Source organism: Monodelphis domestica, chromosome 6 (genome assembly GCF_027887165.1).
Source record: "Monodelphis domestica isolate mMonDom1 chromosome 6, mMonDom1.pri, whole genome shotgun sequence".
Classification (NCBI taxonomy): Eukaryota; Metazoa; Chordata; class Mammalia; order Didelphimorphia; family Didelphidae; genus Monodelphis; species Monodelphis domestica.
In genome coordinates, this window is record NC_077232.1 from 140812092 (window position 1) to 140830543 (window position 18452).

The window sequence follows — 18452 nt, forward strand, 5'->3', positions numbered from 1 at the left end:
CAAAGCGCAGAATGATACGTGAAGCTAAAGGTCGGTCGGTCGAGAAAATTCCAGTCCTATACCTACTCTCTATCCTTTCTGTCCCCCTCTTCAGACCTATCTCAGTGGACTAGCAAACAGCCATCAGCTACAGATAGGACCCAAAACATTTTTCCTAATGCTATTAGAGGATTAGCATCCACACTACTTGATGTCCTAAAAACCCAGGGTCAAAGTAACAGCGACTATGTGCGAGCCACGAATCTTTAGCACACTTCTAGAATCTAGCCCCACGAAATGTTATTCTTCTATATAATTTGTTTGCTCTGCCGACTGTATCCACAAAATAACATTTAAAACAATTACACTCACCGCCCCCCTCCCTCCGAAAAAATAAAGCAGTAAAGTTCCCTAAGTGTGCAGAGAGCTCATTCATGAAATTGGGAGCAGTTTGTATTTTAATGAAACTTTTCCTCCTGCAGTGCAAGACTATGAAGATGCATCCCCCCACACCCTGCACCCATATGGCCAATTCGTCCCTCCCCCCACCCAGTTGTTGATAAAGATTGTAGGCTGGAGGTGGACCCCCTGCCTGAGTAAAAGGCAACAGGGAACACCCAAAGCTGTAGGCAGAGCGTCTCCAAACTCCAAATGTGCGAAGGAGACTCTTATTTTGAAGAAGGTTGGAGGGGGCTTCATTCCTGACAGCTATTTACTTAGAGCAAATGATTAGTTTTAGGATAGACTTTAACATTGAATCTATTACAAAACGCGGGGTTTGAGCCCATTTCAGTTTCAGCTAGGAGAGAAAGAAACAAGAGGAGGAAACAAGAGGGGGGAAGTTACAGGAGATAGGCATATATGTTTTTACTGTATATGATTTTCATTGCGGACTAACATAGAGAAGAGAAGGTAAGGGAGGACACATTTTTGAATTTTTGACTTTGTTTTCCTTACAGGGAAAGTTAGGTTTTGAGGCTGGAAGAAATGTAACTTCACAAACTTTGGCGATGGGAAAAAATGCTGGAGCTGATTTCTGCTTTCAGAGAGTAATTTACCCTAAGTAAACCTGACCAAGTCGGGAAGCAAAATAACTTGGGAGGAAAGAGCTTGAGGATTGAAAAAAAAATTTTTTTATTGAGCCATTAAAAACATATTTTTCTAGCCTCCTTTCCCCTCTCTTATAAAAACTTGATTATTTCATCTTCATTTTGAGGTAGGGAGAGGGCATTATTTCAGAAGGCACCGAGGCGCTTTAATCTGGTGTTTTGCCTTTTTTTTTTTTTGAGGGGGCGGGTTTGGAAGGAATATCGTATTTTTGCCTTGCTCCTGGTGACCGACCATTCCTGGGAGATGGCATGTTTTTAATTAGTGTTTTAAGTCCTCTCGGCGGTTTGGTGGATGTAGGCTGCCCGCTCTGTCGAGGGAGGTCCAGGGTAGTTCCGGGAGAGTTGGAGAAGGGAGGCAGATTTTGTGAGAAGGGGGAAAGAGTGAGTGGTGTGACTGGGTGAGAAAGGCTTTGCTGGAGGTAACCTGGGACCTTGGATATACGGACTGGTTGGAGGACCGGGCGCCAGGGGTGCGTTAGTAATTGCTGGACGGCGCTCCACACTGCAACGAGGACTTGGACTCTGGGGAGCTGCGGCGGCTGCCAAGCGCTCCGGGGTAATTCGCTTAGGGCTGGGGCGGGGGTCGAAGTTTAGGGGGGCACTCTCCCGCCTTTTAGCCAGGGGCTCCTAAGGCGTCAAAGAAAAAGTTCCCAGCTTCGCAGTGATAAAGGGCTCCCTCCTCCGAGGAATGGTTGGATGGATGATGGATCTGGTCTGGAAGAGGCGGCGGCATTGGCTGTCTGTCTGACTGGCGGGGGGAAGGAGTTCTGGCATTAATGACAAACACATTTGGAAGAGAGAGCAGAAGCCGTCGTCGTACCGCATTCCAGAAACCTAGGATTTGAGGAATTTCGAGCTGCGATCCGGCTCTTTTCCAAGAGTCATTATTATTATTCGTTTTGGGAGTGTATTTTTTTAAAAAAACATTTTATACTGGAGTATTGTCGTTCTCTGGGATCCTCTGGCAAACTACGGCAACAGGAAGGAAAGTAGGAAAAAAGCCAGAAAAGTGCCGGATAATTTCTCCAAGCAACTACATGTGGGGAGTTTAGGGGAGGACTAAGAGCTGAGAAACTTTTTGCGCAAGGTAAGAGATGAACAATGGGGCGGGCCTCTGTGGTCCACCCAGCCACTTTTTAAAAAACTTAAATAGGCCCTCCATCCCTTGGTCCAGGGCCCCTGGCCTTGGCCCTTGCGCGCGACTCTTCTCTTTTAAGACTCGTGGCACTTCCTTCCCGGGTGCCTAGCCTCCCTTTTTGCCCTTTCCCCGATCCCCACTGTCTATTCTAAATCTCCCCAGAGCCCGTTTTTTGGCCCCTTCCGTCGCACGTTTCCTTTATGCCCGTCTATCCCCATGTAAATCGGCTTTTACACGTGAGATTAAGTTCTCCACAAAGCGCCTGGGCGCGGGCGCTATAGTCGGAAACAATTGGCCTCAGCTGTTGTGTGTCCTTCAGGGAGGCTTGCAGGCAGCGCCCAGAGAGAGATAGATTCTGATCCTTGTGGCTGCCTTGACTTGAGGTAACCGAGTTTCTAGGGCGGTCAAGCTCTGGTCTTCTGGAACCTCCTCTCTGGACTACGGGACCACCTCGAACCCTTCTCCAAGTCACTCATTCCTTCTGTTTTGGGATATCTGGGAATTCACCGAAGCACCAACAAGGAGAGCTTGTCAGACCCGAATTCTGGAGTATAGGGAGGAAAGGAGAGGACCGAAGGGGGTGGGAGAAAGGGTTAGACGCCTGTCCTTTGGGCAGAACTATACCCGGGGTGAGGAAAACGATGCCTTTACTACTGAGATGGCTTTCCCTGGGAAAAAAAACTCGCGGCAGGGTGGCCTGGGAAATGGGGTTTTGATTTTTTAGCCCGTGGATTGCTCAACTTTTTTTGACGAATCGCTTCAAGTCCGTAATCACTCCAGAATAGAACTGGACAGCAATTTGGACAGAGTGGAAAGGGATATAGGGTATAATGGAGAGAGAGCAGTCCATGGGCTTCAGCTGCACAACACAAGTCCCTCCCTGCCCCCAAGGGCGGGAAGGTGGGGAGGATGGAGTGAAGAAAGGGGAGGTTCAGGGGAATCACAAACATCAGCTGCCTTAATTTCCCCCCTCTAGAACAGCATGCCTTAGATTTAGACGTCTTAAAGGCCAGAGTCTCCCAATCTCTCCTCTTCTCCACCCGCCGTCCCACATTAAAACGCCTTCTTCCAGATAGCCACAATGTTCCTTTTCTTTACTCATTGGCTTAGAAAATATGGGTAGCCTAACCTCCACTTTGCCTCTCTGTCCAAACTCAGATTCCTGCTGGCTCTTGGTTCTAAAATGCAGTTTAAATTCGAGACTGAGAACAGGGAAGGGAAGAAGACCGAAAAGTGTGACTGCCTAATGCCTTTCGGCTCAGGGCATCTGCTCTTCGAAGGACGAGTCCGTTTTGTTTTGTTTTTTTTCTGAGCAGATAAAAACTCTGCTCCCCTCCGACCCCCTACCTACTCCCCCATTCCCCCCCCCCCCCAAACGCCCAAACCACAACAGCGCTGAGGCGCGTCCAGCTGTGGGACCCGAGGTAGGGAGGGGAAGGGAGGAGTAAGGAATAGAGTTTCTAGTTTGGGAACGCCACTGGCGCCGAATGGGGTGGAGAAGTGCGCCCCCTGGGGCTCATCGGCTAGTAGAGCGAGTGCCAGGGCCCTGGGTCCCCCTTTCTGGCTGCTCTTCCAACTGGAGTGAGAACCCTCCTTTTCGTTCTATATTTAAAGGGGGAAATCACGAGCTTTGTGGGAAGAAAATTTAGCAACCCAGGGTGAGATTGGCTCTAGCCTGGCTGTAGCCCAGGAGGCAGCAACTGTGGGAGTATTTCATCCTGTTGACGAGGCCAGCATCTAAGGCAGGCACAGTCAGGGAGCCACAGTCTTTCCTTTCTCCCTCTCCCACCCGCGGGGAGTAGGTCTTCGGATGCGTCTTGCTTCTTGAACTTGCTTGAATCTTACTCCTTAAACTTATCGAGTTTAAGTCTGCCCGTTGCTATATTACATTTGAATCGACCGGTGTATAAGTTTGATTGAATCTCCGCTTTTGTCTCGATAATCCATGACACTGCAGAGTGGGATTGGAGAGCTTAAAGTGTGGATATTAAACGCTTCCCATTCTCTCCTTACAAACCCAGTGTCCTGGGGTGGGGGCCTAAGACGTCCTGAACTATCCTTTCGCCGTTTGGAGGAGGCACGGAACACGAAAATCTCAGCTTTGTAGGGATGTTTAATCAGGCAGCTAACGTTAAGAGCCTACTGTGTGCTAGGCCCTGTCCTGGGAATAATACAAAGAAATGCAAACAATAACAGCCCCTTTTCTCCAGGAGTTGTTGGAGAGGAGAGTGGCCAAGTCTGGAGAGAAAGGATAGAGTACATATAGAAGGAGCTTAATACATGCTGGGTGGATGGATGTAGGGTACTTAGAAGTGTGGCAATCCGAGAAACCACTGGCCCTTCGTGGAGCGGTCAGTTTTGCCTTTCTCTTGGCTTAGCGCTCCGCTGGGAACCCAAACAGTATTTCTCTTCTAGTCCCTCTCACCCCCCCCCCCCCCCGTTCCTAGTACTTTAAGGTCTACAGGAGGCGCTTGTGTACAAAGCTGTAACCCTAAACTCGACCGCCCCCCTCCACCGTCCAATCTCCTTTCTCTGAGGTCTCAGCAGAAAACAATGCAAACTGCACACATCCTGCCTAAGGCGCGGCAGCAGAAGTGCTGAGACGGCTCTGAGCAGCCCTCGGACTCGCAGTGCAGGCGGTGGCCTGGGGGCTGTGTGGGGGTGACTGTGGAGCCAGCGTAATTGAGCCCAACCGCAGGAGGCAAGAGGGCGGTGCAGAGGGGAGGGGGGCTTCCAAGGAGGCAGTGGGTGGGAGGGGGTCAGTTAGAAGAAGTGTTCTGGAGATGGGCCGGCGGGGTGGGAGGATAGTGCTGTGGCTGGTGCCTGGGTGATGTGGCGCGGCGGCGCGGCTGGACGGTGCCAGCGTGTTATTTCTCTTGGGAAGGGCAGTCTGTGGGTTTCTTGTCCAGTCTTTCTACGCTGTCGAGGACTGGAGAGCGAGCTATCCTGGGGTAGGGTTCGTGGTACTGCGTTGCCCTCTAGCGGGCGGTCCAGTGAGTGCCCGCTACTTTCGAGAAGAGGCAGCCCTACTATTCCTAGATTCTGTTATTAAGGGGCTTGGATTCCGCTCTTGGTGGAATGGACTGGATGGAATAAATGTAAGAACTGGGTAAGAAATTCGGTCACGGTGGCCAGGTGTACTGGTTAGAATTGGCACGGAGTGAATGCAAAGGGGGTTGGGGTGGGCCGCGCCCAGAAAAGTATCCCAGGGAGCTCCAGGCTGGGGGGAATGGAAAGTGCAGAGGCCGAGTGGGAATTGCTTGGGGAGGGGAAGGAGAAGGAGGGGAGTCTTGATGCAACCTGGGGAATGAAAGCTCACGACCACCATCTCCCCACGCCTTTTCCAATATTGTTTTCGAATTCCTTCCAGTTCTCCTTCCCTTTTCCATCAGTCTGTTCCTTTTTTACGATCTTACATTATTGTGCAAGGGGAACAGTCGTTTCCAATCAGCCAGCGGTTTTTGGAGCCGGCCGGGGCGGCCTGTCCCGTCTCCCGCTGCGTAGTTTTATTACGGTTTACAATGGTGTGTGAACCAGATTGGGTAACTCCTGGACTCCAGGGGAAGCGGCGTCTTTCAGTTGTTGCAACAACAATCCCCAACTCCAAGACTTTCCCAATCTCGGTCCCTTGCTGTCTCTCCCTTGAGAGTGGAAAAACGCAAATGTTCACCTTCCTTTGCTCATTTAAGCTGCTGAAGGCGTGTAGAATCTGTCCAGCGGGAAAAGACTCCTACTCAAACCTCAGATGGTTGGATTTTTTACTGTTGGACGTGTGGGGCGCGTGGATGGGCTAATGGGAAACTCTTCTGTTTTGCTCTTTAGATGAGGAAGCAGTTGGGGTGGGAGGGACGGAGTCCATGGTTTCCAATGAAGGAAGGCACCAACTAGGAGGAAAGCTTAGAAGTGATTTGCCCTCTGTCTAAGAATGCTTGTCTCTTCTTGAGCCTTTTAATGATGATGGCCCAAGAGGAGATTTATCGAGTCGCCAGGGAGTCCGGTGCCACCAGGCAGTCCAGAGTAGTAGCTACATTCCATTAAGAATTTTACCGGGACCTTTTTGAGGTTTAAGACAGATTCTTGGAATCGGCTTTCTCGCCTTATACTCCAATCCTTACCTGGAAATTTGGCTTGACGTTTCATTTCAAAGCTAAATCTTCGAAAAGAGGTGAATTTGGGTTCTGGGGAAAACCATCTTCATTAACATTGCTTTTGCCTACCTGAAGATGCACCCTACCGTCTGCAGCATACATTTGTGATTCAATGCTGCCATCATGTGGTCATTTGCATGAACAGCGGGTGAGCCGTTAAAGGGAGAGGGGGGCAGGGAATGACTAGTTTAGAAAACAATTCGACCAAGTAATGAATGATGGGGATTTAATTTTACTTGGTCAGAGAAAAAAAAAAGGCATTACGATTCCTCTGTTTGTTATGTGGTGACCGCAAGGGTTCGTTATTTCTCTAAATTGCTAATAACTAACTTTTCTGTTAGGAGTCCAGAGTTGATTCAGTCCAAAGGAAATATTCTAGTCTCTGAGGCTGAACTGTTTGGAGTGACAGTGGAGAAATTTCCAAAAAATGTTTCAGCATAAAAATACAGGACCCACCCCACCCCTACCCATCACTGGAATGTATAACAGGAGCTCTGCGAGAGCAAAACAAAACAAAAAGAAAGCATGCAAGCAGATGAATGCAAGGTCTGACCCAGGAAAGTTAAAGGCTTGGGGAGGATTGGAAGACTGGAGGAACAGCAGCTAATCTAGACTTAGGCTCTAGGTGCTAGTCTGAAATTGTCTTAGATTGAGCAGAACTCTTGGATTGAAAAAACAACAAAACCAAACCAAAGCCCTCTAATTTTCATATTTGGAATTAGCTCAGGGGAGCTGAAATTAGAGGAACCTTTGGGAATCTGGTTCTTGGTGAAATCATTGTTTTAAAAAATCATAGTTTCCCTTGAAATTTAATGGTTTTTGTCTGTAGTAGTGGTGGGAGGAGAAAGTCAATATTCCTTAGCCCCTGTATTCTTGCTGTTTCATTAGTTAATTATTTGAAGTTACCTTTTTTGGTATTATGCAAAGCATGCCTCCATTTTTTCCTTAAAATGAAAAAAAATTTTTTTTCCTTAAAAAATTATTTTTCTTAATTGCTTTTCTATGGTTTGAGATTTTTGCAGTGCTTTTAGATGGATTTTTCCATGGTTTTGTTTGTTTGTGTTTGGCAGAGATGATTGGCTTCCTTGACAGGTTAGAGAACTTAATGGCAGTAAAGTGCTAAGCACATTTGTTTCCATGTCTGTGTTCTCTTGATGGGGCTGTGCAGGGCTCTTCTTAGATATTGTTCTTTTATTGACCACTTCAGGCCTGGAGAGAGATCAGTACGATTACAATATTTATGATAGCTTACATCTGTACAGTGCTGAAAACTAGACATTTGATTCTCACCCCCCAACCAACCTAGTCAGGGCTGCTTTCATTATGTGTATTTTACCAATATACTAAGAGATGTTTTAAGGCTTTGCCTAGAGCTCCTCAGCAAACTACTGGGAGAGCTGCTGGCCTAAGAGATCAGATCTTCTGATTTCTAGACCAGGGTGCTTTCCACTGGGGAAGAAAGTAAGAATGAGAGAAATGGGGGAGGGCACAAAGACCCAGGAGGTTAAATGATTACAGAGGTCTAACTCTCTTCCCAGATGTTGAATTGCCTCTTTGTCTCATGAGCACCTCAAGAAAGGAATCCTGTGGCTTGTCTATACCATATCCTACCTGGAGTCTAGCATTTGGTTGACACTAGAGAAATCATAAAGATTTTAAAACAAAATTCTGATGACATCCTGATTTCTGAAACATGATTTTACTTCCTAAACTAATCAATAGCGTTTATTTTTTTTCTGCCATTACAATTGCTTGTGTTAAAAAAAAAAAACAAAAAACCTTACCTTTTTAAAACCAATAATGAGTAACCATTTCAAAGCAGAAGAGTGGAAAGGGCTAGGTAGTCAGAATTAAGTGACTTGCCCAGCGTCACAGAGCTAGGAAGTACCTGAGGCCAGACTTGTACCCAAGACCCTCTCATCTCCAGGCCTGGCTCTTTATCCGCTGAGCCACTTAATTGCCCTACTTGTTTATATTTTATGCATCTTCTTTATGAGTGGGTAATATGGTAGAAAAATTCATAAAGATGCTAGACAATTTTGTACAGTGTCTTATCCTCATCTCAGAAAGTACAGAATAGGAAGAGTTCTAACTCCCTAGAGATTTCTATTATCAACTGGTACATGATTCCAAGGTCTCAATTGTTGGTTCTCCTTAGCCTTGGGGAAAGCTAGCAGTGTGTACCTTTGAGGCATATCTGTGAATGCAAGATGCTTATAATAGACTTAGATTTTGGAGGGCTACCAACTCTCTTGGGAATACAAGCTTTAAAAGTAAATATATGTTGATGTTCAGCATTAACTCTTTTCAATGAGGTCTGCTTCCTTGCTCATTTTCAATGTTTTTGAATCACATACTGGGGCATTTGAATTTCTCTATCTGAAAAATGCAGAGGGAAATCTGGCAGAGTCTGGAAAGGGTAAGACTATCTGCAGAGCAGGGGCCCATGAGCAATCAGTCACTCCTTTAAGCCTGGGAATGCTTTAAAGATGTATAGTGAGTAAGTCTATCTAAAGAAATACAGGATCAAAATGTGGTAAAACCAAGAAAGGAGGCTGGCTCTGGAGGACCTCTTTGAAGTTCCCTAAGTCTATTATCAGTGGGAGGTTGATACATAAACACATAGGCCATTACTGCTAATTGTAGTAAATAAGACTAGCCAGGCTCAGCTTGGCTGGCATGCTGTGCTGGCCACAGTGTGGAAGCCCCATTGCACACAGAATTGTCAGCATCCCAGTGCATTGCCAGCCAGCTAACACTGTGTGACTGTATTGTGTTTTCTCCCCCTGTTGTGAGGGGTAGAGGGGAAAAGCGCCACAATTTACATTAGGAAATGGTGTGGGACATATCGGAGACATTTAGATTATCGTTCATGCATTTTTGGCTCAGAATAAACAGGAGGACCCTAGTATTTTATATCAGGGAACTGCTCTCCCCTATAAACTACTCTACCCCATCCAGCCCCTCAGCCCCAACACAAACAGAAACACATTTTTCCTGATGGAAATCAGCCAGTTAGAAATCTGGCTTCTGCAACTCAGAAAAAAAAAAAGTGATCAGGCACCAGCAGAGATGGCATTAAGGCTACTATCTGCTTGATACATTCTCCCCCTTCCCCAATCAAAACAGTTAAATCAATAGGAAAAAACAGTCCGTAATCTACTGAGCACTCTGGGGGTCCACGTAGTTAGTATTTCTTGAACAATCTGGTTAGACCACAATATAGACATTACTGTTGCTCTAGGCTGTGCCTTCTTAGCTAGGCAGAAGATACATATTGATATATGTATTTAGAAGAGGCTCTAAACCAGGAGCCCTGTTACAGTTATCCTCCATCCTCACTTTGTAAACATTGGCCTCCCCACCTACCACCAATGGCCAGTGCTGTATATCCTTTAACTAAATGCTGAATTAGATTGAGTTGAATTTGCCAAGCTTGTATGAAAAATAAGCAATAGACAACACCCTGAGGACAGTGCGTGGTATTGGAGCCAGAGACTGGGTTCAAATTCTACCCGTTTGACCTTGGACAAATACCTTTTTTTTCCTAGTCCAACTTCCTCATTTTATTTTATTTTTAAATTTTATTTTTATTATCATATGAAACACTTCCACAATGGTCATTGTTGTAAGAGCCCCCACCTTATTTCTTTCTCTCTATCTCAAAAACCCTAACCTTCTGTCTTAGAATCAATACTATTTATTGGTTCCAAGGCAGAAGAATGGTAAGGGCTAAGCAATGAGGGTTAAGTGACTTGCCCAGGGTCACATAGTTAGGGAATGTCTGAGGCCAGATTTGAACCTAGGATCTCCAATCTCTAGGCCTGACTCTCAATCTACTGAACTACCCAGTTGCCCCCTCTCTCATTTCTCTTGTCCTTATTTTCTTCCCTGGTGGAAAGCACCCTGGACTAAAAATCAGAAGATCTGATCTCTTAGGCAGCAACTCTCCCAGTAGTTTGCTGAGGAGCTCTAGGCAAAGCCTTAAAATATCTCTTAATATATTGGTAAAATGCAAATGATGAAACCAGCCCTGACTAGGTTGGTCTGAGAGGATCAAATATATCATTTTCAGCACTGTACAAATGTACACAAACCCCCAGAATCAAGCCATAAATACACTGATGTGAAAGATCCGCATCCATTGGACAAATAATTTCACCTCTCTAGGGCTGAGTTTCCTCATCTATAATAAGCAATTGGACTTGTTGGTCTCCAAAAAGCTCTTCCATCTCTAAAGCAGTGATCCTAGGATTCAGAAAAGTATATCCTGTCCAAAGTCCCTATTTCTCTAGTCCTTTACATACTGGGCTCCATGTAACCCTGGAGTACCAACCCGCCAAAATAACAACAATGCTAATAGATTTCTGATTTTAGCAGAACGTTAGTGCTTGAAGATCTAATTGCTTTCCTAATTGTTTTTCTATGAAGAATTAAGAATTTGATTTGTGTGTTGTGGAGGGGGGCAGTGAAATGGAGAGGGAGGATAACAAAATTAAGGAAAAAAGGGATAGAGATTTTCATTGAGTTTCTAAGAATAGGGATAGGGAAGCTACAATGACTGCCAGGACCACTTGACCAATCTTTACTATATATTCAGATGTTTCTTGTTTCTCTCTCTCCCTCTTCTGTTACCGAGGCTTCCCCTTCTCCTTTTCCTCCATCTTTTTCTGTCTTCTGTTTTGGGATGGAAACTGTTCTGCCCTGCTGTCTTCCTGTAGCATACAGTGGTATTCATTCATTATTTACAGGACTCAGAATGTAGGGTTCCTGGCTCCATATTGACTGAATGTGCTTTAAGTTCTACTCTGAGGCCCCAAATGTACCTGGAACATGTGAGAACATCCTGTGTCACAGGAGTCTTTAAGGAGTACTTAGTGGCTCCAGCTTTCCTGATTTATGTGTTTGTGAAATTTTCAACAAATTTGGACACTGGCAGCAAAACCTTCAGTTAATTCCAAGGAAACTTTTCCAGTGTTAGTAAAGAATAGAGTCCCTTATTAAATGATACTCTCGAGCAAATTTAGTGTCTTTAAACAATTTCTTCTTTAAAGTATATCAAGAAGGCTTACATTGCACTTTTGGATATAATTGATGACAATAAACATGGAAAAATGTAATCCAGAAATTTGGAGATTTGGAAAGCTATAAGCAGCAAAAAATGGAGATTATTATATAGGGTTTTTCAGTCTCCCCCTCCTTCCCCCACATCACACATCACACTTCTTCCAGAATAGATTTACTCCAACACAGCTCAGATCAAATCCTTCCGTCCCTTCCCTTGGCATTCAGGGCCTTTATGATCTGTGTTTACCCCTAGTTACAGAGTATGCCAAAAAGGTTTAGGGTGGTTTTGGTACTTTCATAGTTTGACAGTTTGGGGAACACCCTGTATTCTCTTTTAGTCAAATTGTAGTATATGCCATCTCACTTACATGTTTGATAAACTCTTGCGTCATTGTTTTTCCTGGCACTGTTTGAAATATTTTTGCCTCAGTGTCTTTGCTGCTATTGTTTTTGAGGACCAGAAGAAGGCTTTCTTCACAATTTATACTTGCTGAGGTTTTAATTAATTTTTAAGATTTAGCTCAGATTTTGCAAGGTTTGACTAGGTCTCCTCTGATTCAAATGAAAACAATACAAAATTAAAATACTGCATTTTAATTTTGCATTGTTTTCATTTGAATAATTTGGGCTGGTTCTATCTTTCTTATGGATTGTGGACTCCAAGAAAGCAGGGCAATGACTTGTGTATACCATTTGTATCCCAACCAGCCCATAGTCCAGTGAGTGCTCTGCACCTAGCAGGTACTTATTAAAAGATTATTATATTAAATTGGTTGCTGTTAATACTCTTTGTGGTATGTCAAGGGAGATTCTTTGTGAATTTAAAACATCTGAATGTTTCTATGGCCACCCTTGAACTAAAAAGAATTCATATTTATTTGGATTAAAATGGGGAAAGAAATGGGAAGTGCAGAAAAATCAACTTCATTTGCCTTCCTGTTATGGTGCCAGAGAATTCAGTTTTATTTAATGTTGCTGTTCAATCATTTCAGTCATGTCCAAATTTCTTGGCAAAGATTTTGGACTGGGTTGCTGTTTTCTTTTCCAGCTAGATTAGGAAACTGAGGCTAACAGGATTAAGTGATTTGCCCAGGGTCACACAGTTAGAAAGTGTCTGAGGTCAGATTTAAACTACAGCATTTCTGACTCTGATATTCTATTCACTGTGCCACCTGGCAACCCCAGTTTTTTTTTTAAATCAAATAACTATTATTTTACTTCTCCTAGCCTTTTCTCTCAGCCCTTTCCCAGAGAGCAATTCCTTATAACAAACATCTTTTCAAAAAGAAAAGGGAAGAGAAAATAATCATTAAAATGAACCAACAGATTGAAAAGAGTTGACATTATTATATAACCTCATAGATCCCAAACATTGCAAAGAAGTGGAAGGGAGATGATGGCCTCGCAAAGCTGTTTGGAACCATAGATCTTAGAATTTCACAAAATTTGATTTCAGTGACTTTGTACTGATCCATTTCCCATTGTTGCCTGGGTATATTGCACATATATACTGGTTTGGGGTTTTTTGTTTGCTTTAAAAAAAATTCTTACTTTCTGTCTTAGTATCTATTCTATGACTAAAGGGCTGACTAGACAATCTTAAGTGACTTGTCCAAGGTCACATAGCCAAGAAGTTTTTGAAATCAGATTTGAATCCAGGTCCTCCTTACTCCAGGTCTGGCACTCTGTCCATTCTGACTTCTAAGTGCTCCCATATATTGTTTTTTCTAGCTCCATTTGCTTCATTTTGCACTTTTAAGAAGAATTTAGAATGGTCAAGGAACTGAGTACCCAATAGAATATATTACATTGAATGAATAAATTAAAAATTATACTCAATTGCCAAAGACAAAAATTAGAAAATCAGAAGAGTATTTTGTTTTAATTATTTGGAGAGACCAAATCATTTTAATTAGTCATTAAGATTTTAATAATATCAATAATAAGGAGGCAGCTGGGTGACTCAGTGAATTGAGAGCCAGGCCTAGAGATGGGAGGTCCTAGGTTCAAATCTGGCCTCAGTCACTTCCCAGCTGTGTGGCCCTGGGCAAGTCACTTAACCCCCATTGGACTAGCCACTCTCCTGCCTTGGAACCAATACACATTATTGATTCAAAGACAGAAGGTAAGGGTTTAACAAAAATAAAAAATATATCAATAATATCAAGACTGTAATAAATTTGTTGGGAGCCAATGTGGTACAGAAGAATGAGTCCAGTACCAGTGGGAGCATCTCAGGCAAGCCATTCAATCTTTTTGAGACTCTGTTTTTTTTTTTTTATGGGTTAAGTAGAAATGATGTTACCTGCACTATTGTGAAATAGGGTTAGGTTGTGCTATTAAAATCTGTTAAAATTAGAGCATAAAGACTTTCCAATGCTGTAGTTTTTTACATAGAACTTAAGCTTTAGCTTTATTTATATTTAGCTCAGACCTATTCAACTCAGTTCTTACTTCCAGCTTGAGCGAATAGTACAAAAGCTCTTTTCCAGGGCAAAGGAAATGGTGGAATGGGAAAGAATCTCCTGCATTCTTCCTGGTTTCTCATTCATTTCTTAGCCTGGTTTTGTCAGAATTGTAGTGTGGCTTCCAGGGGGAAAACCACTGAGCTGAAAGGTTTTTGGATATCACACTGGAATCTAAGAACTAATTCCATTTTTGTTTCACCTTTTGCTATTTCAGTTTTCCGCAGCTATGGGTACCTCCCCATGGGCATTGCTGGTCCTGGGATGTCTTCTTACAGGTAAGGATGCCTATTTTACCTTGTATTAGTGTTTTAGTGGTGAGTCTTGACTGAGATTGGTGCTTTTTAGATATATTCATCTTGTTACTCATCCAGGCAAAGAAAAAAGGTGTGGAATTAAATGCTAATTCAAGGAGCCCAGGGAGATATGAACAGGAGATTGTATTACTTAGGCTTTCAGCTTCTCCTCCTTCCATAGTAGCTTATTCCTTCCTGAATTTTCTAGAAAATTATTTCTGATATTCACTTTAGAAAACACTTTGACTGTTATGGCATCAATGTATCTTCTAGTTTCTACTTCAATGAGGGCTACCAAAATGCAATTTTAATGTGTGTATATAACTGGAACATTTTAAGTTCTAATGCTACTAATAATGGGCTAGTTTCTCTTATTTCTCACCTCCCTGGGACCCAGAGTTTTTATTGGAGGCAGTTCAGATAGATACTAGGATATCCAAGGGAGATAAACAATGAAAAAAAATCTCATCCCCAAATCTTTATCATCATCATCGTCATCGTCATTACCTTTGGCTTACCTTTGTAAAAAGAAGACTTAAAATAGCTTCAAAATCCCCAAGACAGATTCTAATCAATACCTTAATGACATGACAAGCTGGGCAAGGAAAGTGAAGAGGTTCTTGGTAGGGAGCACACTTGTAGAAGAATGACTTTTAGGTTGAATGTCTGAGTAATTGACATACATTTTTTTGTCTATCACCCAGATGTTTGGTCTACAGCACTGGAATATTCCATCTTCCCTGTAGTTTGAAAGAATTAAAGCCCCTAACTTCCCTCTGGTGGATGGTGTGGTAGGCTTTGTCCCTAAGGTAGAGTTGAGGAGGAGGAAAAGATTTAGTAATTCCAGGTCATTGCACCATTATCACCTGTGTTTGCATGAATTTCGAGCAGCCTAGAAACATGCTCTTGACACTTACAGCACTCACCAAAGCCTTCATTTGGGTGTAATTCCATCTGTAGACTTCAGGGAGAAGGACAGAGCCAATTCATGTTTTTAAAATGTCGCTTTTCATATCAGTTCTGTGGTTAGGAGAATAGAGCCTGAAAGTGGAGGCAGAGAAATGGATTTGGGAATAGAATCCAGGTGTTTTGGCCTCCCCTTTGGACTAATTGTAGAACCACACAATTAAAGGACCTATCACCCCACTTTATTTTCTTGCATTAATTGGAATGGAGCAGGCTTGCCAAAGTTAGTTGTAACAAGTATAATGTGTGTAATTTGCAAACACAAATGAGGCTTGTTCAGTTGGTGTCCATCAGGTCCAATTCTCATCCCATGTGACCCTGGGATTCTCTGTACAGAATTCCATCATAATGAGCCCATGAATGCTCAATCCTATTATTTGTTGGGCATTCCGTAGCATAACACTGAGCTCAGAATCAAATATTAATGTTTATTTATACACATCCATATATAATTTAGAGGGGATTTGGATCTGGGAAGCTTCGTGGGAATTGGAGGGAAGGGAATCTCAGAGACATTTTAATGAGCCCTTCTTGCAGATGCTGTGACTGCTATAGTTAGATCTTGTGTAGGGTTCCATGCTAACGAACTTTACATAGAAGGGGTCCCTGTCGGGATAAGCTGCTCCTTTTGCTTCCCACAGTCTCCCTCAGTGAGACTGTCCTTTCTTGAAGCATCCCATTCAGAACGGGTTTCCTTTCACAGGGCCGTGGCTCGCATTTTGCCAGCTTCCATTACCCACTGTCTTTCCGAATGAGGATGAAAAGGTTGTGCAGCTGCATTCATCTTTTACCCTAAGATGCTCTGGGGACAGTGAAGTGAGCTGGCAGTACCCCATGCAGGATGAAGAGGACCACAAAATAGAAGTCAGAAATGAGGAGAACAACAGTGGCCTTTTTGTGACGGTCCTGGAAGTGGTCAATGCCTCAGCTGTCCACACAGGGCTGTACACTTGTTATTACAACCATACTCAGACAGAGGAGACGGAGATCGAAGGCAGAGATATCTACATCTATGTGCCAGGTGAGTGCCAGGAGGCCTTGAACTCAAGCAGTTTTTTCATTTCCCTGTCTCATATGCTGATTAAAGTTGAATTACAGGAAGCACGTTGATTTAGGGGAACCCATTAACACTGGAAGAAGAAATCACGACTTGAAATACAACCTTCCCTACATCTTTATTCTCACAGTATTCTTCAGACTTAATACACAGAACACAGCCAATCATTCAAGATCTGAGACCAAACAGTAGGCTGCTGAAAAGAAAGGATTATTATCATTATTATTATTGTTTTATAGTTGTGAAATCAAGGATTAAGAGGAAGAAGAATCCTATTCATTGACTCAGTTTTAGAAGGGAGCTTAAGTACATATAGACCACTTCCTTCCCTACACTTGCCATTTCTGTTCAGTCTTGTTCCATTCTCCATTCCTCCATAACCGATTTGGAACCAAAAGATAGCAATGGTGATAGAGATGGACCATGATTTCGTGTAATATTGATTACACAGAATCTCTATGGGGATAGAATAGAACTGAATGTTTCCTTCTCAGTAAGTACATCATGGATACTAAAGTATATTGTTATTTTTAACTTGCACAGCTTGAAAAAAGAGGCAGTGTGGTATGGTGGAAAGATCACTGAATTTGGAATCAGAAAGCAGACCTGGGTTCAAGATTTAGGAACTGAAGCCCTCCTGGTTCAAGCATCTAGGAACAGTATAACCTTGGAGAAGTCACTGAATAGCATAGCCTTAGCTGCTTTATCTGTAAAATGGGGATGATACTTAGCTACCTCACAGGGTAAGAATCAAGTAATAGGTGTGGAAGTGCTTTTGTTATATTTCTTAGAAACATAAAGTACTATTATAAAATATTACATCTTTGTGGAAAGATAATGCCAATGTCAAGCAGAGGAAAAAGGGGACTCCATGGGGGTAGTGGGGCATGATTAAGATACTTTGCTTAAGGAACAAATGCCTTGAAGCCCCAACCATTAAAGCTTAAGCATTTCAACCCAAGTGAAAGGATGCCAAAGCAGGTGGTGCCCATCTTACTTGGCAGTTAGAGGCTGAAGGGCCCTAAGAGACCAATCTGAAAGTTACAAGATAGGGACACCCTTGGTAGGAGGTTCCTAGCAATGTCATAATTCTCATTCAGCCCATTTCTTATTGACTCCTAAGTCTACCTGTGTAAAGCACTGTGTTCATATGCATTGCTCACTTTAGCTAAACATTCTCAATGTTTGGGGAAACTCCCCTTACTGAAGATGACTTATTTGGCATATCAGTTTGTGAAGAGTTAATTTGTTTTTCTCTGCATGAGAACATCAAAATCCTCCTTTTCTCTCCTCAGGCATCAATGCCACCCAAGAAGACCCTTTTTGACCCAGGGAGCTAGAGATCTGTTTTGTTTTGTGATTAATAAAGGGCAGGCAAGCCCTTTCTGGCATTTTTGCTCCAAGGTCCAAAATTTCTAGCTGTGACCATGTTAGATTAAATTAAGTGGATGGTTTTCTTTAGAAAAGGAAATACTTACTGAAACTGTACAACATTAGCCCCTCAGTGGTCGACTAGCCCTGACCTTATTAAATGTTGGTCTGATTGTTATTACAAATCCTATTTACCACTTGAAATTTTACTTAAAAAATAAAACTATTTGTATTCATTTCCATAGACCTGGCCACAGGCAACTGAAGTTTCAAAACAAAACAGATTTTTATTATTATGCTTTTATTCCTGTTCAGATTGTGGGATTCAAAGGCAGTTTTAACTGTTCTTCTTAGGGAATCTTAGGTTTATTCACATCCTAATAATTGAGAGCTGAAAGGAATCTCCGATTATCTAGTGCTTCTCCCTCATTTTATCCAAGAGACAATCAGACAAGTGTCCAAGGTCATATAGCATTTTGGTGATAGAGCCAAGAAAAGAAACCAAATTCCATTTTCTAATAGGAATCTTTTGAATAGTTAAAGCACATACTTTACAACAATTTTTTGAAATGTGTAATTTATGCTTTCTTGTGCCTTTTTTAAAGATGAGGAAACTTTAGCAAAGAACAGTTAAATAACTAGCTCATGTTCCTGCAGCTAAAAAATGATTGAGTCAGCATTCCAACCCAGTTGGGTCTTTTCCCCTCATCTGCCCCTCTTCCCAATTTCCTATAACTGTTGAAGGCCCCATCATCTTCCCAGGTACCCAGACTTATGACTCAAGGTGGTCCTCCACCCTCTACCCTTACTCCATTCCATATTCAATCCATTGCCACATCTTTCACATAATCCCTAT

General features: G+C 42.9%; 1 protein-coding gene across 5 annotated transcripts in view; it reads left to right on the forward strand.

The window, feature by feature from the left end:
- The first annotated feature begins 609 nt into the window (after positions 1-609).
- PDGFRA (platelet derived growth factor receptor alpha) overlaps positions 610-18452 on the forward strand; it is a 49340-nt gene continuing 31497 nt past the window's right edge. Inside the window, exons 1-3 of one of the 5 annotated variants that reach the window (XM_007496451.3) lie at positions 610-891; positions 14124-14184; positions 15872-16189. In XM_007496451.3, coding sequence (XP_007496513.1) covers positions 14136-14184; positions 15872-16189 — 367 coding nt within the window. In that variant the 5' untranslated portion in view covers positions 610-891; positions 14124-14135. Of the gene's footprint in view, positions 2176-4708; positions 4928-5063; positions 5325-14123; positions 14185-15871; positions 16190-18452 lie in introns of those variants that run through there. The other 4 variants (XM_007496450.3, XM_056802617.1, XM_001363192.4 and 1 more) reach the window with 4 other exon arrangements.